The sequence below is a fragment of the Arvicanthis niloticus genome, chromosome 21 (genome assembly GCF_011762505.2).
Source record: "Arvicanthis niloticus isolate mArvNil1 chromosome 21, mArvNil1.pat.X, whole genome shotgun sequence".
Classification (NCBI taxonomy): Eukaryota; Metazoa; Chordata; class Mammalia; order Rodentia; family Muridae; genus Arvicanthis; species Arvicanthis niloticus.
Window position 1 is genome coordinate 25,677,791 of NC_047678.1, and position 19,811 is coordinate 25,697,601.

General features: G+C 40.5%; 1 protein-coding gene across 6 annotated transcripts in view; it reads right to left on the minus strand.

Moving 5' to 3' along the window:
- Positions 1 to 19,811, minus strand: part of Atp2c1 (ATPase secretory pathway Ca2+ transporting 1) — a 106,974-nt gene that overhangs the window by 59,812 nt on the left and 27,351 nt on the right. The window contains exons 1-3 of one of the 6 annotated variants that reach the window (XM_034483828.2): positions 18,598 to 18,742; positions 18,120 to 18,305; positions 17,254 to 17,265 (exon numbers count right to left, since the gene is read on the minus strand). The exons of 1 other annotated variant lie outside the window; for it this stretch is intronic. In XM_034483828.2, the coding sequence (XP_034339719.1) occupies positions 17,254 to 17,265; positions 18,120 to 18,125 (18 nt within the window). In that variant the 5' untranslated portion in view covers positions 18,126 to 18,305; positions 18,598 to 18,742. Of the gene's footprint in view, positions 1 to 17,253; positions 17,266 to 18,119; positions 18,306 to 18,597; positions 18,874 to 19,811 lie in introns of those variants that run through there. 4 more of the 6 variants (XM_034483829.2, XM_034483830.2, XM_034483831.2 and 1 more) reach the window with 4 other exon arrangements.

A 19,811-nucleotide genomic window follows, 5' to 3' on the forward strand; every position in this document is an offset into this window, starting at 1 on the left:
ATGGTGCACCCTTCACAGCACATACCACAGACACAGATGCTTTCTACAGAATAAACTTTGCCCCTCCAAAATTTCTCTGTTGAAACCTTAATTTCCAATGTGACTGCTGACTGTACTTCAATGTCACTGCATTACAAACAGGGTCATTACAGAGGTAATGGTGGCTCTACAAAAAGAGGAAGCAGAGAACGAGCACATAGAAGACAAAGCCATGGCAGACACAGCAAGAAGGTGGCTGTCTTTGACAAAGACTTCACCAGAAGCCAGTGCTGTAACCATGTAACTCTGGACTTCTAGCCTTACATCTCTAGAAAGTAACTTTTGTTTAAAGCACACAGCAGCTCTGGCATATTATTACAATGTGACTGTCCTGTGAATAGAGGAGTGGATTTTGATCACTTTACTAAAATGGTTACCTATGAGGTTGGATTTTTTGGCTATCAAATTACTGTTTAAAGATTTATAATTAATACATTCATATACTTAGTTACTTTGAAACCATGTAAAATATCAGGTATTTTATAATACTTTCTTCAGTAGATACTTCTTTCCAGTAGTACTGTTATCAAATTGTTCTGTCTACATAAACTACATGGACTCCGTGGGTTCTTTCCTATTTCTGTGTAGGCTTTACATGCCTATAGCCACATTTTAAGTCATGGACCTCCTATGAGTCTATGGATTGTCATATATCATACAGTCATTCTATTGCTTATGGTGTCCCAGATGTGGCCCACAGGGAGCACTGAATAGGCAGGCTGGCTTACAAGGCCTTTTGACCTGTGCTCACCAACTATTGAGTATTTCTTTATTTTCTAGCATAAGATACTCCAAGATTACCTTTGTATTTTCTTAACCACAGCACTGGAATTAACCATTTCTCAAGCAAGTTTTGCTTCCTTTTATTGAAAGTAATATTCAGAAGTGTTATAGATTCTAGAGCACTGCAGCAGAGAATTAAGGAATATATTCATACACATACACCATCTTGATTAATCTTGAATACATGAAAATGTAACTTAATTCTATCAAAACTAAAATCAGGTAAAAACAGAAGAGTTGTTCCTGGCCTCCATTCTTCTATCTCTCTATAACCAACCTGTTTCTAACACATCCTATCCTGCCTCTGTTTCTTTCTGTACAGATAAGGTACATGGTTTCTTATTTCCTCTTTGATTTAAGGTAACACTGAATGCAAGTACCTTCTTTTTAATTAATAATATATATCCACTTTCACTCAAGTATTCAGAAAGCTCCTTATTCTTACTGCTGTAAGTTTGTAAATAACCATAGGTTTTCAACAGCTGCAAACAATGAGCCGTAAAACATGCATTTCATGTTTGGAGGTATGGCCTAAGAAAATTTCCTCAATAGAAGACAAAAGGTAAAGGCAAATGCCATCTGTGGAGTTTGTTGACTAGTACCAGACTCTCTACATGGGATGCACACATACCCGCACATGTGTGGGGACAGAGGACACCGACAGTCATTAGTTCTCTCCTTCTGACATCTGGTTTCCTGTGGCCTCATCACTGAGGTGGGCTGCTAGACCAGCAGTGAGAGCTAATACAAGGCATCTCTGTATTCTGATTTGCATTTCTTGGAGTAAATCTGAATTATATCTCTTACATGTAGAGTTGATTTTACTATTTTATAGGAATTACTTTTATGTACTTTGAACATTTATCAGGTTTTTTTAACTGTTAGAGCTCTTTACATAATAGACACCTTGGCCGTTATCTGTTGTCTAGTGCACACCTTTTCTCCTGACCGATCTCCTACCTTCTTTTTACAATACAGAATTTCCATTTTCATATAATAAAATTTAGCAATCCTCCCTTATACAAGCTCCGTATTTTGAGTCATTCTTAAGAACAGCTGTATTTTAAGGAAGACCTGTAATACCTAATTCTATTAACTTTATGGTACTCAATAATTAAGCATAATTCTATTAACCTCATGGTATTCAGTAATAAAGCACAAGATGACAAAATTGCACAATCTTTCACTTACGTCCAGAGTTCTAGACCAGCCTGGCCAACAGAGCGTGACACCTTTTGTCAAAAAACAAGCAAGCAAGCAAACAAACAAACACAAGGCTGAACAAACTGACCATGTGCAGTAGTTTTGCCTCTAATGGCACAGCCAATACAATTAAAAGGACCCAGATACTTAGGCTCTATGGTTCAGGTCAGCATTTCTCTAACAGCCAAAACCTGGAAATAACCCTGTCTGTCCAAAGGTGAGTGAATAGATACTAGGTGGTATATGGTAGTTTGCCGTTCATGAAACAGATAAGATGTTTTGCCACATAGCATAACAAGAATGACCTTAGAAAGCATACTAGGTGACCTGAAATAAGACAGGCACAAAGAAAATATATTATTAATTATGCTTCTGTTAACTAGGAAGCACATTAGTAGTAACCAGGGCACTGTGAGTTAAGTTTTTCTTTAGAATGATAAAGTTAGCCACATGTTACAGTTTTCTCTCTCTCATCCATTCCAGATCATCTGCTAATTCTTACTTGCCAAAATGTTAAGCACTTTCTTCAAACTAAAAAAAAAAAAAAAAAAAAAAAGGTAAAAATCAGTAAATACTGTTACTGCTAAAAGCCTACCAACCCTCCTTTCTACACATCCAGTCCACTACAAAAACCAATGTTTTACATAGTAGTAACCTTTTTTTCCTAAAAAAGCATTCAGTCTCTTTAACCCTAGAGTTAATATTGGCAATTTCACTATGTTAATATATAGAACTATTTTTTGTTCTCTTTGACAAACACAATAAATTTCTTACCCCATTATGAAATACAGTAGACAAAAAACAGTATCAGACCCTTTATAAAATTTATCTCATTTGTTGTGATACCTTTAAATAGAACAAAAATTTCCACTTTTACCCTTCAATGAAAGTTCTTCCTAGTATACTTTAAGTTTGAACATTTTTCTTTAACAATGTAATAAAAAATCAATTACAAACATTCTCCTGCCAGAGGTCTTCCATCTGATACCAAAACTTACGGGATGTAGCAAGCGTAGTACTAAGAGGGAAGTTGCTGGCCATAAATACCTACATTAAAAAAAAAAATCTTACCTTACACTTCAAGAAAACAGAAAAGGCAGAGTTGAGAACATAGTTTGGCTGGTGAACACTTATCTAGCATGCACAAACCCTCGAGGCTGAAGCAAGAGAACCACATTCAAAGTCATCTCTAACTACACAGAAAGCTCAAGGCTAGCCTGGGTAACAGGAGACCCTGGGTAACGGAGAAGAAGAAGAGTAGGAACAAGAACTAAGAGGACAAGGAGAAGAGGACAGGCAAGGGGAGAAGGGGGAGGGAGAGGGAAAGAAGGCAGGAAGGAAAGAGAGCCTAAAGTTAGGCACAAGGATTAGAACAGAAGTAAATAAAACAACAATGGGTGGGGTTGACTAAGAGTTGGCTTCTTGAAAAGATAAAACTGAGACCTCTTTACTAGACTAACAGAAAAAAACTGAAAGTCAAAAAGGAAAAAAAAAAAAAAATTCTAACCCTGAATATACAAATACAAATCATAGAACACTACTATCAATAACTGTCCACTAATAAACTGAATAACTCAGAACAAATGGGTAAATTGAAACAGACCAGAACCCAGAAATAAGTCTATGCATATACTATAAATGGATTTTCAACAAGGATTCCAAAAATATACAGTAGGAAGGGTGATAGGAAAACTAACTACTAATCTGCAGTGCAAAAGAATAAATCCATTCCTCATCTTTCAACATATCAGTATTACAGAAACGGAATCCTAACCCAAGTGTACAACTCAGTACACTATGTCTTCAGCTAGGCTGCATCTTGTTTAATACATTATTGACAACTCAGAAAATATCCAAGATAACATCAGCACAGGCTTCATTATGGAAATAAAACAAAGGGGCTTAACAGGCAGGCACCAATTCGCAGATTTCCTCTTCCTCCTTGCAAAAGTAAATTCCTACTTATTACAGACAAATGTAAAAACCAACTACTAAGTACCAGATGGTAAGGCTCTAGAATAGTAATTCAGAGAAAAAAGAAGGTAAGCTGCCTTATCCACCACTTAAAAGGGCTGTGAAAGTCTCTCCTCAGTGTGACTTCAGTGATAAAAAGGTAAATACCAACATTTAGTTGGTACAATAAATACAAAAAAAAAAAAGACAGCTTTTCCACCAGGGAAGTAACAAGCTCTGAACACTTAATGATCTAAGAATGCCTTAAAGAGTCTGTCTGTGTGCATTGTAGGGCATTACTGGGGCCTACTTGAAAACATGTCATACCATAGTGATAATTCTGGAATTTTAAGAAGAGTTGAAGGGAAACAAACTTTTAAAAAGGATTTTAGTGGGAAGAAAAAGACACTTGAATGAGGGCAGTGTCCAACCATTACCCAGATCTCAGGTTTCCATAAAAAAAGAACATGGCAGAAACAGTCAAATACTTCAGGATGGGAAGCATGGCATGTTGTCTAAGAGCAAAATGAATACAACCAACTCCAACAGTTGCCAGAAATGTCTTAAGAAAGCACTGAAACCATTTCATATGGGATAGGAAGTTGGCCCCCTTCTAATCCTGATAATTCCAGGGATCATCTGCCAAGTACTGGGGATTTTACTGCACTGTGAACCATGGTAGGTGCACACACAAGTTTCCAGAGCTGAGTGGGTAGGCTCTCTGAGGAGATGCTATGAAATGGTTCCCTCCATACTGAGCTCTAACTTCCAAGGCATGGCCTTTCTGGGGCTCACATTCAGGCTAGTTCTTAAATGTTCTTCATAGTGGAACTATATCCGGCAGTATCAGGACAGCTCTTGCTCTGCGACAGAGCATTTGTTCAGCATTCACAAAGCTCTGGACTGGCGGCCCAGCACCACAGAAACAAAACCCTAGCATAATCACAGCTAGTAAATCATGGTTTCTCCCATGCTTACAATACTTAAAAATGAAATTAAAGGTTCTAAATGCTACCAAAGAGTTGTACTTAAATTTAAATGTCCATTCTAATCCATTGCAGTAGAACAAATATAAATAACAACAAAAAATGTATTTATCTCTGGAGACCAGCAAGGATTGTACACAGGGAAAAAAATCTTATTCCTAAAGTATAGTATATTATTATTTTATGATATTCTTTATAAAAATAAAAACTTGCTCATTAAAAAAGGGAGAGGGGGAGCCAAGCCATAAGAAAACGTTTGAGATAAACATGGTGGCAGTTTATATCTCAATCCTTGTATGCGCAGAGGTGAGCTGTCAAGCCACACAGTGCCACCACCTTCTGAGTAGACATGCTTAAATAATTTTGGTTTTTTTTTTTTTTTTTTTTTTTTTTTTATCACTATTACAAACAGAACCAAACAACTACAATTACTTTGTTTTAACTCACTTCATCTTGGAACCTGTCCCCGCATCTGCTGCAGGAGACATCCCAGGACAGCACTCCACTGTGCAAGTCTAAGCTGCACTCAGAAGAGACAATATTGATGTGTTTATTATTCTGGTAGTTACTGCTACAGACCTCCAAAGAACTGTGTCAGGACTCTCTCACCGTGTTCAGGAGCTTCCACTCTGCTTGGAATCTTGCCAGGGCCTGGCATAAGCAGAGTTCTAATTGCTACCAATCAGATGAGGAGGAAATAATTATTAATATGTAGGTTTGTTTTTCTGCTTTTGGTGGGAAGGGGTTCAGACAGGAGCTTGCTACATCAGCTCAGGCTAACACTGAACTACAGATCCTTCTGCCTCTGCTGCAAACATGTGCCAGTGCCCAGATGGTGCTGGCTCTACTGAGTTTACTTCTTCACCACTGGCACTGCAAACCTTTCCATTCTTCTCCACCCACAACCCCGCTCGCTCTCAGTGAGATACATCCTTGTGCCTTTTGCCTTTTTTCTCTACAAGTTACTATTTCTTGTAGATAAAAATCTTCTGAGGAAAGTACACTCTCTCACTATTTCAAGTATGTATATAATTGATTTTGAGATTTCATGTCATGTTTTTTAAAGTATTTCCCACTCCAACTTCCCATTTCCTCCCTAAGGTCATCTAGCCATCCTTATAACCCTGACTGAATAATTCATTTTTTTCTCCAAGTTATTCTTTGTGGAAGCAAGCAAAGAGAAGAGAAATAAAACAGGATAAGTTAAAGTTCTTACACAGCCTCTTTATACAGTTACCTAGAAAAAGGTCCTATCTCAAGGTAAACAACCCAAACGCCTTACTTGTGGGGCTGGAGAAATGACTCCACAGTTTAGAGCACCTGCTGCTCTTGCTGCTCTTGCAGGGGACCACAGATTGGTTCTCAACACTTACATCGGGAGGCTCACAATTCTCTGTAACTCCAGCTCAGCTCACGGGAATCTGACACCGTCGTCTGGCCTCCTAGGAAACCAGGCATGCATGTGGTACACAGGTATCAACGTAGGCACTCACACATACACATAAAACAAAAATAAACAAAATCCTTCTTTTAAAGCCATTTTTTTTTTTTACCTATGTAAGAATACTGACTCCTCAGTAAAGAACAAGTCACTGTAATACCTATAAAAATTCCAAGTACCTCTTTCACAGAAACAGACAAGCAGATCCCAAAACCCACACAGAAATGCAAGGGATCCACAGTAAAACAAGCAGTCTGAGAAAAGCTGGCCTCATATTTCAGTTTCAGAAAAGCCATGCAGTCGTCACACAGTGTGATGCTGGCATCAGCACAGACAGAGACAATGGAACAGAGCCACGGGCCAGGAGAGAAACTTCACTTATGGAAAACCAAGGGCACAAAGACAACTCAGAGAAGACACGGTCTCCTAAATGGATGGCACTGGATAGTAGCATTCCCTGCAAAACAATATAGCTGGATTTTATCTCAAAATTGATCAAGGGCAAAAGCTAAACTAAAATGCCCAGAATAAAACATAAATCTGTATCACATTTAATCGTCATGGTCTACAACCAAAGCAAACAAAACCATAAATAATCACAATTTTTATGATAAATAGAAGGAAAACTACATCATCACGAAATAAAAATGAAGGGTTGGGGATTTAGCTCAGTGGTAGAGCACTTGCCTAGCAAGCGCAAGGCCCTGGGTTTGGTCCTCAGCTCTGAAGAAAAAAAAAAAAGACAAATAAAAATGAAAGCCCAAAGAACCAGGGAAATACTTGAAAACCATCTCTGATAATGGCCTAATAAATAACTGTGCAATTGACTCTTACGTAAGTATCAGTAAAGGATAAATTTCTATGCAATATTTAGGATGGATGGATATGGCGGTATATATATATGTATGTATGTATATATGTATACATATATACATATATATTTATTTGCCTTTTATTTCTTAGATATATACATAAGACATACACATATATCTTAGATAGATAGGTAGATAAATAGATAGATAGATCAACTCTTAGCTAAAAAATAAAAGGCAAATAACCAAATTATGAAGCCGTTAGAGACCTGAACTCCTGCAAGCACATGAAAAGGTCCTGGGCGTCATCAGTCACTGGGGAAATACACACCAAAACTAGACTGTACAGCCACTTCATATTCCTGAGGTGGCGATTTAATAACAGAATGGTAAAGTGCAGGAGAAGGTGTCAGGAATTATTCTGACACCTGCACTGATCCCATACTGCTGCAGTTCCTCAGTTAAACAAAGTATCAGCATATGGCTCCGCATGGCACTCCTACATAAAAACACTCATGCAAAAATCTCTATGTAAACATTCACAGCAGTATTACTTATAACTGCCCCAACAGAAGAAACACTTCAATGTCCATCAAATGGTCAGTTAGTAAATACAATACAGCCATACCTCAGAATATTATTCAGCCATGAACAGGAATAAAGTACTAATGCATATCAACGCATGAATAAACTGAGAGAAGCCAAACATAAAGTCTCATATTGTCCAATTACGTTTATACAAAATGCCCAGACTAGGAAAATCCAAACACAGAGGCTAGATTAGTGGTTGCTAGGAGCTGGGGAAGGGAAGACTATGAAGTGAATGCTATTCGGGTAAAGACGTCTTCGGGGACTTAATGTAATAGCTCTGTAATCAGACTATATATGACACTGTGAATATGCCAACACACACTGAGTTACACTCAAAACTGAATTTTATGGAATGTGGATTCTTTTTTTTTTTTTTAGTAAAGGTCAAGGTTTACAAAACAAATCATCATTTACTACCGCAACAGAGAATAAGCATTTAGCCAGGTGACTCTAGGTCTAAAGCAAGGCATCCAGAGCAAAGAAGATTCATCTGGGGAAGCAACATCCAACTGACAGTCACAGAACTCTAGCTGGTACGAATTCCCCAGTGTGGAGGGAGATGGAGGACTGAAAAGTGTAACTAGGGAACCAAGCCAGCCAGCCCAGGGGAATGACTGCCTCAGCACAGCTCCTTACACTCCAACTGTAGTCAGGCACAGCAATATAGCTCTGCCCAACTGGAAGCAAATCCAGCCCTCTCATGAGCAGCTCTCTACGACAAAGTAGGAGAGCTGTCCTACTCCAAATAAACAGAAAAGAGATGTGGTCACACTTCACTTCAAACAGATTTAAACAGGTGGAGGGGACTAGAACAGAGTACAAATGGTAAGAAGCTGAACCTAACCTGCACTGCACATGAAAACCCAAGTAGGCAAAGATGAGACCAAACCAAGGACTTCTGGAAAGGAGACTCTGCCTACATACAGTAAAGCTAATGAAAAAATAGTGTGTTCTACTTTAAACTTTATTTCCTGAACCAGAGAGATAGCTCAACAGATAAAGACACTTGCCACACAAGCCTGGTGACCTGAGTTTCATTCCCTGAACCCACATAAAGACAGCCGGAGAACAAACCCACACATTTGTCATCTAACTTCCACATGTGTAGCATGGCATGCACAACCAAACATCTGCATCATTCATACACGCTAACAACATGTTTAATGTACTTCTTAGGAGGAAATGGTTTTGAACAAGTCAATTGATTGCTGGAGATGAGAACGTTCAAGACAGACATAAGAAGGAAGACGTGGGGCAGAGGAAGCCTGTGTTGTTGATATGGCACCAGCCAAATCCAGATGTCTCAGACCCATGGGAAACTGACAGACACCTCCACATACAGATACCCCAAATCAGGCTCAGACATATAGCAAAGCCTGCCTTTGCTCCAAGTGCAAATGTCTGCAATGTATGCAAACTCTACCAACCACTGCTCACCTACAGATGCTAACCCACCACATCACAATCCCTTGGTGCTATAAATAATTAACACTGAGGCTGCAGGTTGCTATGAATTTGGAGAGGCTTCATAAAGGCATACACAGGCCTCCTGACCCCAGCTTTTCTGTATAAGTGTCTCTGTGTCTGTCCTGTCTACATTCCTTCATTGCCTCTGTTCAGGGTTCCAGGACCAGGACCAAGTAGCACAGAGTATAGTAGGAAAGAGACTTTAACAAGTGGTAGACTAGAATAGAACCTGTGGTTCCACAAGTTGGAACAATCATCAGTGTCCACTTACAGAATTCATGTGTAATACAAGTGACAGGCAAGGAAATGAAAACACGTAGATGTGCATGTTACTATACATGATCTGCTAACTTAATCCAACAAGACCGCAGGAGCACTGAGCTCACCTACCGCCCACATGTTGGTTTCTAGGTACTGTTCTCTATATACTCCCAACTCCTTTAGGAAAATGGTAGAATTCTACAGTTGGTGCAAATAAACAACACAACAACCAAGATACACCAAACATCATGTAGCACCAGAAAGTATATTAGTACTATCAAAATAAGATTGCATTTATAAAAAGGACACAGGAATAGTTTGATCAACAAAACTATATTCTATCTTAAGTCATAAAATAAATATTCAAAACCCACATAAATAATAAACAGGAATACAAAACAGTACATTCTGAAGAACCACAGGAATGGTGCTGGGGAGATGGCTTCATGGTAAAGAGCAGTGGCTGCTCTTCCAGAGGTCCTGAGTGTTAACTCCCAAAACCCATGTGATGGCTCACAACTGTGGTTCCATGGGATCCAAGGCCCTCTTCTGTTATGCAGATACACATGAAGACAAAGTATCCATATATGTAAAATACATAAATGAATAAATCTTTCAGAAAAGAACCACAGGAATGAGGAAAGTGGCAGTCATTAAGCAAGCAGCACAGAAGTAACTGTTACCTCCAAGAAACAGTACAGATGGGGACCGAGCCTGAGGAAATGAGGGTGCAGCACACCGGATGGGACATGCAGGTGTAAAGTGTTTCCCCACTAGAAGTGCTCATGACAAAGAGATTCTTAACTATTCTAGCACAAAGGTAAAATAATTTGGATTAGTAACTGCAAAAAGGATAACCGACTTTGAATGAAAAAACCTGGCAGACAGTACCTTAATCAAGAGATCACTATAGCTTTACCAGTCATAAGACATACAGTCATGAATCAATCACCTAATGAACTAAAATCAAGGGACCATTAAGAAGAAAAGCTGACCATCACTCTTCAAGTGGCCTGCTCACATACAATGAGGAAGAAGACTAGAAACATAACAGACAGAAGAACACAAGGGCAATGACACCTAGAAGGGAAGGCAAGCCTACAGGAGGCTAGAAAGAGCAATAATTGTGGATTTCTTGGGCTTCTTAATTACACCATGTGTATATACAGTGCAACCATAAGGGAATCCAGGAGGCAGATGCCTGGGAACTCTGTGAACTAGTACTGCACCTTTTATGTAAATCTAACATTAACACAACAGAAAAAGTTTAACTCAATTTTAGAAAAACAACTTCTTAAACAATTAGATTTATATCCAACAGATAAATAATCACACTTGAATTATATTATTCTATGGAAAGAATCTGGCATTGGTTTTTTGCTGTTGTTTTAGTCAAGTTGCAAAGTGAGCATAGTTCATAAATATCACGTCATACGAGCTCCTGAAGACATCTATTGGGAGGGATAGGTCATGTTACCTAGACCTTTTTCAGATCTGGTACTTTTTCTACTACCCAACAGTAAGCACTGGAAGCCTTTGCTGCCATTCTCATCAACTGCTGTAGCAAAGGCTAGATCCCATCGTATTTTCTATCAATCTTTTTATAAATAGTCACTTCATTAAGCACTGTGCTGGTGATAACTGCAGGCCACTGCAAACTAAACCTTATGAAATCATATTCATTGTTGTGACACACCCTTGTGCTTGTGTGTCAGTGTGTGTGGTTCCAGGTGCAGTGGGGAGCTACTAAGTCTTTAAAAGTAGTTTACTAGCAGAAGCTAAAACATTTAATACAGCTTTCAGTATTTCTGTGTACTACTAATTATAAAATACTAAAATCCCAAGCCAAAGAAGCAGCATACTTAGTAAAACCACAAGAAAAGCACTGATCTATATATATAAAAAAAAAAAAAAAACCCTACTAAAGGTTTTCTTTACATCCAATTTAGAACTTGGACAAATATTTAAAGCCTTTGAATCCTAAACTAAAACATCAGTGACCAAAATTTCTCTAACTCTTTCCTTCAACTAAGTTAAAGAAAATCTGCATGTGCTTTGCAGCTTTTGGCTGTGGGGCACCTGTGCACACACGACCCTATTTAACCTGAGGAACCTAAGTGTAGTTACCACCTCTTGGGAAAGGAGGAAACTAAGGTTCAGAAGTAACTGTGTTCCCTTTGGTTAGAAAAGTGTTTCTCAACAAGTACCATCATTTGGAAGAGGGATGAGGGAGGTGCTAACTTGTGTACAGTATCAGCATCCTTGGTGTCTACCAACTAGATGCCACAAGCCCATTGCAGCAATGACAACCAATAATGTCTCTAGACAAAGCCAAATGTTCTCTGGAGTATGAAATTACCCCCAGATGAAAGAAGCAGGGCGAAAGCCAACTTTTCAATCAATAATACATATATGCCAGTCCTTGCTCAGACTGAGTAAGAGATGACCCAAGAGTCTCTAAAGAATTTACTTTGAGCCTTCTAACAAATCTTTTAACAAAACTGGTGTTTGATTTAAAACCTCTTTCCATACACAGTCCTGTAAGACTCATTTAAAAACAAAACAAACAAACAAAAACCAGTCGGCAATGGTTACATCTTTTTCTGGGGTAGACAGGACACTGGAGTTCACACAAGATCACAGGTTCTAGATCCACAAGCCAGATATCAACTCTGGATAATAGCAGCCCTCACAGGCATTAAGAAAAACCATAGAAGAGATTACTTAACATGCCTTTACAAAGTGCACCACGTGTTATTTCTGCTACTCAAGACATGAGAAACTTTTGCCTCCTCTGGAAAAAATGTACCAATGACATTTCACAGAAAAAGAAAGTTCAGACTCCCAAAAGCCTGGGCCAAATATGTCTACACCCACCAATGTAGAAACTCGGATGAAAAGCAAATACTCTACTAAAGAAACACTACAACTGCCCAGCAATGCCTACTAGAGCCACTGTGAGGTCAGGACTGGATGGGTACAACATAACATGTATGAATGAAATGACATCAGAGGCTGAGTTCTGGGGGCTGTAAGTGAAAGGCCACAGGATGAGAGGAAATCCAGAACTCCTTTTAAGTTACTACCTTTGCCCTAAAACATTACTGCAATGTTCCTCAAGAAAGCCTTATCCCTCCTGACTGCATGCTGCAGTGGGCTCTAACCCAGAGTCTTGCCCAAGGCCAAAGGCAATGAGCTGCTGAAGCCAGCACGACGTTCAGAACCATTCCATGCTCCACCTTCAGCTGCCATGTTTTTCTGTGAAGGGCTGACAAGCAGGCCTTCAGCTAACATCTGCTGCAGTCTAACTCTACATGAATAAATAAAAATAGTATTTACAAGGATACTGGCAAGCCTTTCTAAGAACGTCATGTTAGATTACTGCATGAATCCTGGGAGCAGGGACACACAACTTTCCGTCAGCACATTTACAAAATGACCACATGTCAAAACCAAAGGCTTTACTTAAGCAATTATAATTAACAGGTATATTACGTAAGTCCAACTTCTAAATTCTCTAATACCTGTAGCAGAAAAAGAAAGCAAGCAGAAACAAATTAAGGGCCAGTTACAGCCACTCTGAAATAATGTTCCTGGCCCGTTTAATCACTGCCCAAATCATTAATCTTTTCACATTTCAAACTTCATCACATTTCAAATGCATCCAAGTTTGGCCCAAGGGAACCCAATTCAACACAATCCGAACAAACTACTTATATTCTAAGACTTATAATAACTCTTGCAACAATGACTTAAAGCCAAAAGACAATGGATACGGTAACAAATGCATATAAATTAGTAAGTGAATATAAACTCTGGCCATTAAAAGTCAAAGAAATATATCAAATGAAGAAATGTATCAACTGAGCCTGAAATGTCAGACAAATTTTTTCTTGTATGAAATTATGACACTGACCTGAGAGCTCACCAACCATCTTTATCTCCTTTTACCACCTGACCTCAGGAACAGCAGAAAGAGCTGTGTGGTAATAAATGCCTTTAAGTCATTACAAAAGCACTATCTTTTAAAAGCAAGGTAAATTGAGGACTCTCCTGAGCTAATGGTAAGCTATCTACCACCACCACTCCACCACCACCACGACAGACAAGGTTTCTCTGTATTGGCTGTTTGACTGTCCTGGAACTTGTTCTGTAGACTAGGCTGGCCTGGACCTCATAAAGATCCCACTGCCTCTGCCTCCCAACTACTGGGATTAAAGGTGTGTCCCACCAAACCTATCAATAAGCTATCTTTTTGGCTGTAACAAAGGGGCAATTTCAAATTCACCCAAACTTACTTTACTACCAAGATATGGTATTCTTGCCACCTTTAAAACAAAATTCAACTTGTAAAACATATCCTGGTTAAGGAAAATTTCCAAAGAGAACCAGCTTTGGGCTTCATGAGTGTGTTCCCCAGACAACTATTGTGTTTCATGTTTCAATTAACAAAACTTGATTCTGTTGACATTAATTGGTAAGAATATTAAGACAATCCAGGGCTCAAGATGTTTTACTTCATGAAGTAACTATTTCATAAGCATGAGGACTTGAGGTCAGATCCCAGTAACCTCATAAAATCTTGATACAGTGACAGACACGTCTGTAACCCCAGCTGGGGATAGAAAAATAGAGACAGGTGGATCCCTGCAGCTCACTGGCCAACTAGCCTGGCTAAATCTGTGTCTCCTGGTTCAGTAAGAGACCCTGCCTCAAAAAATAAGGCTATCTAGGCTGACAGCACAAAGTAACCTCTGCCCCCTATATTCTCATGTACATCCATAAGCACACGCGTACATACAGGTGCATATAAACACACAAACACATACACACACACACACACACAAATGCTAAGTTAACTGTCAAAAGGCTACTGCTAATCTGGCGAGATAGCTCAGTGGGTAAAGACACTTGACAACAAGCCTGACAACCTAAATCCAATCTGTAGAACCCACATGGAGATAACCAACTCCCAAGTCACCCTCTAACCTGCCACGTGTAAATGTACATGCACAGACTTACGTGCACACACACAAAATGTAAAAAAAAAAAAAGTTTTTAAAGGCTATTGAGTCTATTACTTACAACTCTAAAATATCCTCTGCTGTTTAAATGTTCTTAGATATTCTTTTAGTTTCAGGCTATTTTCATGTGCCAATTAAGACTATCTTAGAGATAAATGTACAAATAAAATTAACTACATATCACACACTTTGAGACTTAAGATACTTTTATAAGTTGGAATAAAACTCAAGTGTTTTCTTTCCCTCTGCTCTTTCCATTCTAGAGTCCCTACAGCTGCCCTGACACACTACTTTCTTGAGCCATCCCAAAACAACTAACCATCTGAAACTGTGTGACAAACCACTTTAAAAAGTATAAATACAAATGATATCAAAAAAAGATAAGGTGTTGTTTTCTAGCTGGATGTAACATTTCCTGAAATCCTGAAGATTATTATATTTCTATTCAAGAATGAGACAATCAAACAGTATTTTTAAAAAAAATGATTAAACTCTTAGAAAAGTCCCTTAGAAAAGGCCAGATTTGTTGCAAAGACTAAATCAGTTAACAGGAAGGAAAAAAAAAAAAAAAAAATATATATATATATATATATATATATATATATATATATATATATATATATATATATTTATAAAACCCTCCAGCTACAAGTGTCTTTTCTAATAAGGTATCTTTCAAACTATCAACAACTTTTAAAAAATAAAAAATCTGTATATACATGTCTCAGATTACTAAGTGACAGCTACCTGTTACTTCAGCTTGTAATAAGTATTTTAAAAGAACTTCCAAAATATTTAGACAAAAATTCCAACAATTGGTTGTCTAGGACTAAATCCTTAAAATTCCTGGAAACTAATTAAGGCTTCGAGTGTTCCTACTGACTGGTAGGAAGTACACAAGTATCTAGACGACTATGGCTAAAAGTCAAGTTTTCCAGAAAATGTTTAAGTGGGCCCTGTGGGGAAAAAAGTCTAGAGGAATCAAACTCTGGTGCTATAGTAAATCCCTCTCCAGCTGAAGTCGGAAGTAAACGGATAAAGCCATTTCCTCCCAGGACACAACCGCTCTAAACATGACTGCTAAGGATTCTTTCCATGAAGGTGCTCCAGAGAGCTACTATCAGATAACCCTACACAGTTCACACCTAACCAGGTAACTTATCTGCTGACCCTAGCTTAATCACCTACTAAAGCTGTGTCAACCATTCCTCTGGCTTCACTTACTATACCAACCATCAGAGATGGCAATATCCCATGCTCAGAAGCACAGGGTCAGATTTGGGGGAAATTAACACTCTCATAATATGGCTTGATGGAACCCTAACATTGATTAACTCTACAGAAAATTCCTTAATTGTTATGACTTTAATGCCAGGTCGCATAACAGTATGCATCACAGTGGACTAGGCTATTAACAATTAACATGTATTGAGTAATTACTATATGCCAGATGCTATTTTGAGCGTTTATGAAAACCCTTATCTTTATACATGAAAAAACAGAGCACAAAAGCCTCAACAGTGTGGAGAAGGGAGAACAGTGTGGAGATGCAGCATTCAGTGAGTTGCCTAGCTGCATAAACCATGCACTAGTCCAGCATTCCCCCTCCCAGAAGAAAGTCTGCGGTGTTTCTCACCCAGCATGGCAACTTTGAGAGCTACACATTTTCAATCCCAATTTATAGGTGAAACTCAGCAATGGTAAAAATTTTTGCCTAAAATCCATACAGATTTGCATTAGGGCAAGATTTTAATATTTTGGCTCCACACTTTCTAACCTGTTAAAAATACAAATCTATTTTAAGATAGTCAATTGCTGTTGAAGATCCCAAGCTATCTCCAAATTCTTCTAAAAAAATATTTAAACAGTTTAAAAAATGTGTTAATTTAGCAAGAAATTAACAAACATCATCTCTTGATAGTCAAAAATAATGGGACAGAAAGCCCTTCAAGTTTTTAAGACGTTTTACTCTTACTATGAGGACACACCATTCTTGTGTGGCCATAAAATACAGACATACTCCTAATAACCACCCCCTCTACCTCAGCAGATGGGCGCTAGCTCCACTACTCATGCTCTGATTCCTAAAACATCCAGAAAGAAAACCAGCAGCCAAGTATCCACCTACTTCAGGCTACTCTCCGAAATCTGGTAATACTCTGAAAATAGCTCACAGATGTACAATAACTCTGAGATTTTACTTACTGAAATTTCTAAATAGGAACCATTATATGAATGGACTTAATATTGTCTTATAAAAAACAAATCTGACTTTCTTAAATCTATAAAAGACAAGAGGAAAAGGGCTTAGAAAAACAATTTGCCATCAGAAAAAAAAACTGCTTTCCTCAAGATCTAATTAGCATAACTCCTCTGCAGTTACACACTTTAGCATGTCAGAAAATGCAGTCCACCAATTATCCCTCTAGAATGAAACTGGGCAAGTTAACCATGCCTCTCATCATATTTCTTACATATGCCATGGTTCTCCAATAGCACAACAGATTACGACATCCACAAGAAACACCTATTTTAAAATTTAAAGTCCTGCTTAGCCAATCAAGCTTACATTCTCAACAATGGAAAAAACATTCAGCTTAACTGCAGCTCCTGTGTACCAGATAAAGATTTTAAAAGCAAACAATTGGGGGTGGGGGTGGGGGGAGGCAGGGAAGAAATTATTTGTCAAATACCTTTTCTAGCATCTTGCAGTCCAGTCAAAAAAGGAGAGGGGAAAAAAGAAAGATAATTACACACAAGCCAGAAGTCAGTATAAACAATAAACATGGTTAGTTCAAAAGGGAAGAAAAATCATTTATTCAGTTATTCAATACTTTTAAAAAACCTAAGTGCTATATAAATGAGAAGCATCACTTGAATGAGGCCAAAGTGGTTCAGTAACATGACAGCCGAATGCGTCCAAAACAATGTGTAATGGGGACAAACAGGTTCCACTGTCAACCTCCCAAAGATGTTTTGAAATAGGGAGGGACTTTAAGACAGCAAACTCTCATAAAATTTCATTAAACTCAAGGGTTAGGGTTTTTCGGGTTTTGTTTTTGTTTTTCTTCCCCTTAATCTGAGTTCAAAAACGCTTTTTGCCAAAGCTAGAATTTATTTTAAAAACCTTTTTATAATTCAGTCACACACCCTAACAAAGCTTGCTATGCAAATATACAGCGATCTGATCCATCGCCTTCCCTTCCCCTTTCCACTCCCATCCACGGATTCCTTTCAAAGAGCTACAAGGATGTGCACAGATGCTATCTCAAATGAAAACTTCCGTTCCATTCCCTACGCTAAAGAAAATAACAATTTCCCAGGAAAGCAGAATCAAGCTGTCACCCGCAGAACCTTAATCCCCGCAATGCCCATGTTACCAAAATAAAAGCTACATGCCCTTAGGGAAGTAAATCCTCAGACATCACATGCAAAGGGGGAAAAAATCAATTACATAAAATCAGGAAAATAAAAAGGTGGGAAAAGACAGGCTACTTAAAAAGCAAACCACCACACCCTCAACTCTTGTGTTACAAACCCATCTGCCAGGGGCCTTTACCTTCATTTTCCATCGAAACTGCACTCTGGTTGATGGCTACAAAGTCTTTAGTGTCAGCCACGGCCACACTGGGAATAGAGAGGAGAGGAGGAGGACAAGGAAGAGAAGACCCCGGAATCCCAGGCTGTCACCCCCGCTCCCGGCCACGCGTCCCACGGCTGCTCCCACCACCCCTAGCAGCAGCATCTGCAAGAGAAACCAGGAGAAGCGGAGCTGACGAGGGGGGAGAGGAGCAGGGCGACCCCCGCCCAGCTGCCACCACCCTAGTCTACCCCCTGCGCCGCCCGCTGCGCCAGCGACACACGCCAGCCGGGCGGCGCCCGAGAGGCGCCCTACCGGCAAGAGACGATCTTCCCCCCCCCCCAACGCCCCCTTCCCTCCGGACCTGGAAGTTTCTGGAAATAGGGGCAGGAGTGGATACCCGGAATCCTCCCCGACACCCCAGACGTCCCCCTCCCTCCAGGCTGCGAGGACTCACTCGCGGGGCTGCGGGGGCGCCCCACGCGCCTCGGGCGAACGGGTACTGCTGGTGGCAAGGTGGCGCCACACGGAGCCCAGCCCGGTCCCGAGGAGAACGAGCAGGACAGCGGCAGGGAGGGGAGAGGAGGAGCGGCGAGGGGCCCGTCAAGCTCGGCCCGCCGGCTCCGAGCGGCTCCGCGCACGGCCGAGCAGCTCTGCTCCCGCCTCCGCCTCCTGCGCTCCGCCCCTCCCCGCCGCCCGGCGCTCCCTGCACTACCCGGCCCGCCGCCCACCGAGCTTTGTCGCTACCACTTCCGCCGGGAGAGGCGCGCGCGCAGGCGCACTCCGGCGCTCTGCGCGGGTGAGCGGAAGTGCAGTGAGGCTGAGCCTGCGGGCCGTAATGGAGGTGGTCCGGGGATGCAGAGGGTGTAAAGGATTGCGCGCGGGGCCCACGGCTCCTCTGGGGCTCTCGGGATGGTGCCTGCCCGCTTTCTACACACCCGCCGGCGCAAGGGGCGGAAGCACACCCGTCCTCGTCTCCAGCCGCACATTCTCTCGAGGCGGCCGCGGGAACGAGACAGAGACGGGCACAGCCATAGCCGTGTGCAGAGTCGTCTGGGCGATCTCTGCACAGCCCTGAAAGTCTCTCTCGTCTCGCGGCCGTCACAATCTCCTCGGACGACGCAGAGAGAAGCTGGTGTTCCTGTCAGCGGCCTCCCACACGTCGTACCCTCACTTGTAAATATCAACCCTGGCTGCTTCTCTGGTCTTGCGAGGGCTAGTCATCACGGAGCCTGTTTCCAAAATTCTTTCCTGCTCAGGGATGTGCTCCGAAGCCCCATGTGTCATGAAAGGGCGAGGTTCAGAATGACAGTTTGAGGAAGGACGCCTATTCCCACTGAGTGTATGCAACCAGAATAGCAGGGATAGAATCTAGAAACCAGTCGCCCTACCATCGAAGCCGAAGAACCACTATTACCTTGGCCGCTATCATTTTCCAAGTCAGCCTTTCACTTAGCACCTCACACAAGCCCCTAGTGAATGATTTTTAATGAATAGTTGCTACTCTTAAAGCACAAATAGCCATTGAACCACTCTCTCACCTATATCCACTAGAGGGCAGAACTACACCTGTGGCCAGTTCTGGAGCATGTTCCGAAGACCCCCGCCCCCTCCCTCCCAATCTGCTCCAAAGAAAAAGCCTCTACAGATATTTTTCCTCCATGACCAAAT